This window comes from Triticum dicoccoides, chromosome 3B (assembly GCF_002162155.2).
Source record: "Triticum dicoccoides isolate Atlit2015 ecotype Zavitan chromosome 3B, WEW_v2.0, whole genome shotgun sequence".
NCBI classification, from domain to species: Eukaryota; Viridiplantae; Streptophyta; class Magnoliopsida; order Poales; family Poaceae; genus Triticum; species Triticum dicoccoides.
The window spans coordinates 149489774-149498219 of NC_041385.1; the positions used below are offsets into that span (position 1 = coordinate 149489774).

At 43.4% G+C, this 8446-nt stretch overlaps 1 protein-coding gene across 1 annotated transcript; it reads left to right on the forward strand.

The window, feature by feature from the left end:
- The first annotated feature begins 1388 nt into the window (after positions 1 to 1388).
- Positions 1389 to 7586, forward strand: LOC119275261 (O-fucosyltransferase 1-like). Its single transcript, XM_037556069.1, has 9 exons — positions 1389 to 1557; positions 1661 to 1799; positions 2854 to 2935; positions 3044 to 3120; positions 3237 to 3325; positions 4462 to 4585; positions 4709 to 4992; positions 5424 to 5553; positions 6553 to 7586. The coding sequence occupies exons 1-9, from the start codon at positions 1550 to 1552 to the stop codon at positions 7153 to 7155; spliced, it is 1536 nt and encodes a 511-aa protein (XP_037411966.1). The 5' UTR covers positions 1389 to 1549; the 3' UTR covers positions 7156 to 7586.
- The last annotated feature ends 860 nt before the right edge of the window (positions 7587 to 8446 follow it).

Consider the following 8446-nt stretch of genomic DNA (forward strand, 5'->3'; position numbering starts at 1 on the left):
TTGTAGGTGAGGATCTCTGGATTTGCGCAAAGATTCGACGATGACGAATGTCTCTGGTGTGCTGGTCATTCGTGGATGCAATTGGAGACTTCCTGGCCGTCATGGTTGTTTACACAAAGGTGTTGGCTCCGTGAGAAGCGCCGCACCCTCAACTAGCTCTAGTGAGCGTGGTCTTTGTTGGTGGTTTGAGGACTTCGTTGTATTCACCTCTGATTTGAACCCCGTTCCTTTTTTTTTTTTTGAATAGTTTGGATTACTTATCACATATGTTACATAGTTGGTTTGGACCCCTTCCTTGGTTATCGTAAGATATGGCCCTGGTCACCGTATCATACGGTGAGGAGTAAGTCCACATATCTGGAGGGTCGATTATTTCTTGATCGATCTCAGCCGTTCATACACTTTTCTCTCTGAGCGCCAATGTTTTAGCTTTAATCTTATTCATCCCCGACCTAAAGCCTGGCCGTCGTGCGCCTATGCCTCTGCGACTCGCCGCCGATGGTTCACCGTGTCGCCAGTCATAGCTCGTCACTTGCAGCTCGATGTTGCTGCCCTGCAGCATCGTTGTCGCATCATGTGCTAGTGCTTGTAGGATTACCGACTCAACGCCCGCAACAAAAATTCTTATGGATCCCCAAAAAAATGATCGCCAGTTCCAACAAAAACATGACTTGCCGCCTTTGGGTCGCAACAAAAATGCTTACACGATCCCAGCAAAAAACGTCGGTTATAGCAAAAAATGCCTCGTCCCCGCCCGTCGCAGCCGTTGGTCCTAGTAAAATAACTAGCTAGTTGTAGCACAATATCGTGCTGGTTACAACACGTCGACTCGCCGTCGTACGAAAAACAACACCTCGACTCGCCGCCGGTTGCGGCACCGGTGGTTGCCATCCAGCTCGTGCGGGATGCTAGTTGCAGCACCCGTCGTCGATGCACCTGGTTGTGCATCCCGCTGAAATCGTTGTCGCAAAATCGCGTGGTCGTGGACACATTGAGCGCCGCTCGTACCGGCGTGCTCGACGTGGCGTCGTGGGGGTGCCCAGGACGATGGCGTTGTAGCGGTGCGTGGTGGGTGTGCAGACTAGGCAACAGCCAGTGACGAACAGGAGAGATCTGAAAAAGAGAGGGAAGGTGCGTGAGCTCGGACGAGCTGTCCATGGCAGTCGCGCGGAGAGGATGGGAAAAATGAAAGAAAAACGATCGAATGATGCTGCCATGCTCTAGGACGGAGATAAAATGGGGCGAGCGGGCCGTGGGCCCACCAGCATGTGCGACATGGCGCGATAGGAGACGTTGGATGGGGGCGAATCGAACGCCGCGCACGGGACCGACGCGTGGCCGGTCGCCCGGCCACAAACATTTCCCTAAATCATGCCTTTCGTGTCGCAGTCTGATTTCAACCGATTCGCCTCCTGCGTCGCCTCACGCCTCGGAGCACGCTGCAGCCTGCAGCCGGAGTGGCAGCTAGGGTTGAGGCGGAGGGTGGAGCTCTGCCAAAGATCCGACCCCCTCGCACGCGGCACAGCCAAACCCTAACCACCTGATCCCAATGCGCAGGTGAGCCGCCTGCTTCCGGCGGCGATCCGCCCCCAAATTCCTCTCCCGTGTTGTTTTTCCCCATTGTGCTCTACTTTGTGCTGCTGATTTGATTGGCTCGCAGGGGCCTCAGCAGCGAGACGTCGCTGCGCCGGCACCGCGCACGGGCGCGGCTGTGGGTCGCCGTCGCGGCGCTGGTTACCGGCACCATCTGGCTCTGGTCCTCCTCCTCCGTTGTCCTCTTCGGCACCCACAGGGTCCAGGTGATTATTTAGTTGCGCTGTTTGTTCTGCTTGGCGTTGTAGGGAAGGTCGATAGCAATACCATGAGAGTTAGTGAAAGCTGAGAGGCTATGGCTATGCAGGTGCCGGTGCTATATAACCAAGCCACTTTGCAGAGCAAATCTCTGATGGAACATTTAAAACAAATTAGTTCTAGCGTATATGCCGGCCTGAGCATATATCATCTTGCTGTTTGAAACGGACGGGGAAAAAATGCTATAATATTTAACAAACAAATACTCCTTGTTAAAGAGATCATAAGCAAGATGGCAAACTGTATAAAATGCAGAAGCACCTAATATGGGTACAGAGTATTACTACTGATAGGCTTATTACCTGCAGACTCTGGCAAGTTGCGATAGTTCTTTCCAAAATTGTGTAAGATCCAACTTCTCCATAACTATTAGTTTGCTTAATCAGCACACAAGGATGTAGCTTAATGTTCCTATGGAAAATTGAGAAATGTAAACAATCAGTTTACTGCATTGTAGTACTCACTCCGTCTCACAATATATGACGTTTTTGCAAGCAAAAACAGCTTGCAAAAACATCTTATATTGTGGGACGGATGGAGTAGGCCTGTAAACGTTGAAATCATGCTGGCCACCAGATTACGACATAAATATAAGGACATTTGTAAAATTGACAGCTGACACATGATGTTTCATAACCTCAGTTTTGCCAGCTGTGGGCTGTTAGGGAAGTGATGCATCACCACTGCTTATTAATCCTGGTGAATAGGCTAGAGTAAGAAAATTGATAAATAAATATTAAAATCAAGTCAGCACAAAGTATGGTCCTATCCATCATGTTCTGGCGCATAATATTTGATGGATAAGGAATAATGTTGCTCCGAAAAAGAAATGTACCAATTTTCTTGGCTAAATGTTTGGTGCATCACTTATATTTTGAGTTTCAATTCATTTGACCTATAGATTGGGTTATACTAAATGTATGGAATTGAATTGGATATGCAATGGTCATTTAATTTTTTACCAAATTATATCTTGTACTGACATCAGTGCTACTACTCAAGGATTTTGTTGTAGATGAGTTGTGGAGAACTGCAGATTCAAATGGTTGGAGAGCATCTTCTGCACCACGCACCTATTGGCCTCGTGAGTTTCTCTCTGTATCCTCCCAGAACCAGAAGTTACTGGTCCAGTCCTATGCCATTCTGTGTGATGGCAAAATGAAATTCTGAAATGCAATTTCTCTACTTGCAGCCCCACCAACTGAATCCGAGAGCAATGGGTACTTGCGTGTCCGGTGCAATGGCGGCTTGTCCCAACAACGAAGTGCAGTATGATTAACATATGAAACTTTGTCTCTGAAGTAGCATAGTTCATCATGCAAGTTTTATGTGTTCATGGCAACATAGCTGGGAGATTTAAGGTTACTGCTGCTTTGCTTTTGCAGATATGTAATGCTGTTGTTGCAGCACGAATCATGAATGCTACACTAGTGCTGCCAGAGTTAGATGCAAATTCATTCTGGCATGATGAGAGGTACGTAAGTAAATTTTTATCATGCAGGAAGATTATTGCATGTTACCACAAACCCTGTGTTCCCTATGATTCCTTCTGTTTGAGCAGTATTTTTTCTTCCTACAAAGCAAAAGCAGTGTCCACCCCAAAGTTCACTGCAGAACTTTTCTTATCAAATATTCTGCAGTTTGCATTAATTGATTTATATAGTTTCGTAGTGCCTTTTATGCCTAATGTACATGGTATTACCATAAGATATTGGCATAATCCAAGTGTTTTATGCATAGTTCAAAAAAGCGCTAGGCGTTAATTGTGCGTTTTGCCACCGCCTTGCGCTTTACTGACCAAAGCGCATGCTTATGCGCAGTTATGCACAGATTAAGCGTAGTTATGCGCAATGCGTTTTGCCAACGCCTAGAGCCTAGGCGCGCTTAAGCGCTTAGGCGTGCCTTTTTTAACTATGGTTTTATGTAGTCATGTTGATTAACTTCGTAGAAGTATTTGAGTCCTGGTGATGGTAGATATTTAGCACTTCGTAACCGCTAATCAGGTTATTGGAAATTAGCATACGTCTAGAAAGCTGAATAGGTGTCTATATAAATTAATTTATTAAAAAATTACATTGTTAGAATTTGCATGGAAAGATTAGTTTCTTGCAGAAGGACTCTAGGAGGAACTTTAGGAGTTAAAAATCTTAAGATGAATTCATTCTAACAGGACTCCAGGAGGAACTTTTACAGTTGGTCTACAAACCCTTATGTAGTACATTACAGTTTGCAACCTTTTCAGCATCCCGCCTGAAAGTTTGTTCATAGTATACTAGATAAAGGTTTGTGAGCTAAGTTGTAAAACCAAAACTTTTCTGTTAAAGATTGTAACAATGCGGATATTATCGACTCACATTGAAATCCTTATTTGCGTTTTTGTGTAATGCCATCATGAAGATGTTACAAGTTATGGTGAAAAATTAGTTGGACAAACCCAAAACTAAGTGTTAAATATGATTTTCAAATAATAAGGTGGCCACTGCATGTTGCACTTGGTAATTAGAATGACATCTACATTGAGTTTACTTCTTCTCTGGCTTTGTAGTTACCTTCTTGTTCAACTTGTTTACATTGAATGATCCATTGTTGTTGTATTTATGTATGGACCAGTGGTTTTGTAGATATGTATGATGTTCCCCACTTCATCAAGACATTGAAATATGATGTTCGAATTGTTATGAGTGTTCCAAAAATCACTGCGCATGGGAAGTCCAAGAAGCTCAGAGCTTATAAGGTGAATATATTTAGAGCACAATAGCACTCCAAATTTAGCTATACTAAAGTCACTTTTTCTATCTTTCCAAAGTCAAAAATTTCTAGATATTCTGTACTTATGGAACACTTTTTGTCCTTACAGATTGAACCACCTAGAGATGCACCAGTTACTTGGTACAGGACAACTGCTCTGGAGAAGTTGAGGAAGTATGGTGCGATATATTTAACTCCATTTTCACACCGTTTGGCAGAAGAAATTGATGATCCAGAGCTCCAGAGGTTGAGATGCAGGGTGAATTATCACGCACTACAGTTTAAGCCAAATATCATGAAAACAAGCAGTGATATAGTGAATAAGCTCCGTTCAGAAGGCCATTTCATGTCGATTCATCTTCGGTTTGAGCTGGATATGCTTGCATATGCCGGGTAGGACTTTGATCAAACCAGCATGTTATTGCTTTATTCTGTTAGTGTATCCATTGAAGGAGTTTCTTTTTCTGTGGTAGGCTTAGGAAAGTGCCTACCCCACCTCTTTTGGGACTAAAAGGCATGTCGTTATTGTAGGCTAAGGAAAGTCTTGACGAGGGCTAAGCATGGCCCTTACATGGAACTCATAACATTCATTCATTCATAGATATAAAATTATTAAGATAAAGTAACAATGGCCATTTTCAGTCCTTGATACTAAAATTTTAGAGAAGTATTCTCTTATTTAATTCATTAATTTTGACTATTGTTGATAACATGTACATGAAAATCTGGTATATGCAGTGGTTATTACTTGCATGTCTTGCCATGTAATTTCGTTTTTGTGGTTGACATATGAACATTCCTTACTTCCAAAATGAAAACTGCAGATGCATCGACATATTCACACCTAAAGAACAGGAAATCCTGTTGAAGTATCGGGAAGAAAATTTTGCAAATAAGACCCTTGTCTACAAGAAAAGAAGGCTTATTGGAAAGTGCCCTTTAACTCCAGAAGAGGTACCGATTCTTCTTATAGACATTGTTCCTGATGTTTGTTGTGTGCTAATATATAATCTAATTGTGCGCCGACACTAAAAGTGAATTACTCTGGATGGGGGTACAAATTTAGGCTTCAGTACCTGGTCAGCTAAGCACATGCTAGTGGCTTTTTTTGCGGCGTAGCTCCATGGGCACGTTTTTGTATATATATTACACATTCATCTTAAATGACCAACAATGGGCTACTAAATATAGGTAACATGGATTTCTTGCTGCGTACTTGCTATTGTTTGTACCTTCTCTTCACGTATGGTGGACAATTTATCCTTCCACCAAAAGTAAGACCCATACAATCCGTGATACCTTGTTTATAAGGAGTTCCGCCTTGGACGCTTAGGCGGCTAGGCACCCTGGCAGCCCCTTACAATCATGCCCGCTTTAGGCGCTTAAGCGTCTGCCTTAGGCATCAAGGCGGTTGGTGCTCGCCTTAGGTCGCCTTAACACCTTATAAACAATGCCATGATCTATATCATATTGTTTTTGCTGCTCATGATTTGTATGTATGCTGTTCTAGTTTCCATGATTGCTTGAATGCAATATAGCATTCCATGCTCTTGGAATTAAATGAGGGTGCATCTTGGGTGAACACACGCTAAAACTTAGAAATTTGCAAATTCCATTAAAACATACCTAGTAGAAGCTTAAAAAAGGGGTGATTTACATTCAGACCACGAAACTAGATGCACTTCTCATTTATACCACAATAGACCTTGTTCCTTCAAATATTATACTCCCTCCGTCCGGAATTACTTGACGCTACGGATTTATCTAGCACTAAGTGCTAGATACATCCGTTTGGACGTCAAATAATTCCGGATGGAGGTAGTATATTTTAAAGCACAAAAATGTGGGATGACAGTATATGAAAAATAAATATCAGTCATCATAACCGACTATTCTGTTGAATAATTCTTTCCATAAATAACGGGGAAATGGTCTATTTATATTGTTTTGCAGGTAGGTCTTATCATTCGTGCTATGGGATTTAATAACACAACAAGGATTTACCTTGCTTCTGGCAAGCTCTTTGGTGGGGAACGCTTCATGAAGCCATTCAAGGCTATGTTTCCACGTCTAGAAAACAATAGTATGGTTGGAAGTGGAAAGCTGGAAGAGGATAACAGAGGGCTAGCAAGGTCAGCAGTTGACTACATGGTCTGTCTCCTGTCGGACATTTTTATGCCCACGTATGATGGCCCGAGCAACTTTGCAAACAATCTCATGGGTCATCGCCTATACTATGGTTTCCGAACCACAATCACGCCAAACAGGAAGGCCCTCGCTCCGATATTCATGGACATGGAGGAAGGGCGTGCATCTGGATATGAGGAGAGGATCAGGCAGGTCATGTTCAACACCCATTTTGGCGCCCCCCACAAGCGCATCCATCCAGAGTCTTTCTACACAAACTCATGGCCAGAGTGCTTCTGCCAGATGAAAGCTGGGAATCAAGCTGACCGGTGCCCACCCGACAATGTAAATGATGTCCTTGAAAGTCAGTTCCAGAATAAAGAGGATGTAGAAGCGGAAGCTACTGATCAAACTGACTCCACCAGCTAAATGAAAGCTGAGTTTAGCTAAGGTTTATTGATTGGGGACAGATTGTTTCTCAGACCTGGGTATGTCATTTTTGGAGGAAGGATTGATGACTCTATATCCATGTAGGTGATCATGTTCAACTCAAGATTCAGTTGTTGAGATTGTTAGCCTGGGGGGGTCAGAACCAGATTTTGGATAGGTTGGGTCATTTAGAGTTCTGGGGAAGAGAAACCATACGAACGGGTCAGAACCAGATTTTAGATCATTACTAAAAGATCTTATATTTGTTTACAGAGGTACTCCCTCTGTTCACAAATATAAGATGTTCTATGAGTAATTTTTTTTTCTGAATCGAATGTATATAGACACGTTTTAGTGTGTTTGTTCACTCATTTCACTTTATATGTAGAACGGAATAGTATATGTTATAGCCCAGTGTTGTGTTGTGTCTCCGGTTCTATTGGCTTTATTTGCTGGTCCTCACTGCACACATATCCGGTTGGATTCGTGTGTTCCTGGTCCAGGAGCTTCCTAAATTTTGGTTTTGCAATTGACCGTTGTGCAAAAAAAGAGAAAAAAATATGGGGATGGCTAGGGGACAATTGACTGAATTTAGAATCTGGGTAGTTGAATTGTTCCCAGCTGTTGGATGGAAAAGGAACCGTCAGATCTTCTTCTATCTTTTGAAATCATTGTTCATCGTCTTCCTCCTCCCGACTTTGATCTGAACCGCCCGCAACCGCCGGCTGAACCATTTGCCTATGCTGCCTGCGCTTGATGGCGCTCCCGTGACAGCCTCGCCACCCCGCCCTTCCCTCGACTGTCGTGTTGCTGCCGCCTCGACCATCCCTCTAACCTCGGGGATGACCAATTTCTTATCTGGTGAGCCTGCACACCTCTCTCCCTCCTCTCTCCCTCACCCCCACACACCCCAAGATAGATAATGGGGTCGCCTGCCATCCTAAGATATACCCAGAGGGTTCCCTCAAAAAAAAAAAAAGATAGACCAAGAGGGCTTTTCTGGTGATCTCCTTCCTTCCCTCCGGCCGTTCCTTCACGTGAAAATTGATTAATCCAAACTCAGGGCGGTTTACATACAACTATTGTGAGAAAACTTTGATTCCACCACCTTAAACATGACAGTTATTGGTGACATGTGAAAAATGCAACCTGTAACTATCACTAATGATAATTAATCGATGGCGAGTGAATAATGTAAGTATGTAACTCGCTAATGACCAACTAAAGTGAGAGTGACGGGTACTATTCGGTCATGGCAAACAGATCGTGGCTAATGCCTCTGTCATGGACG

Coding starts and splice junctions, on each gene's coding strand:
- LOC119275261 (XM_037556069.1), top strand. Junction 2,936..3,043: donor ACCACGCACCTATTGGCCTC/GTGAGTTTCTCT, acceptor CTCTACTTGCAG/CCCCACCAACTGAATCCGAG. Junction 3,121..3,236: donor TGTCCCAACAACGAAGTGCA/GTATGATTAACA, acceptor TTGCTTTTGCAG/ATATGTAATGCTGTTGTTGC.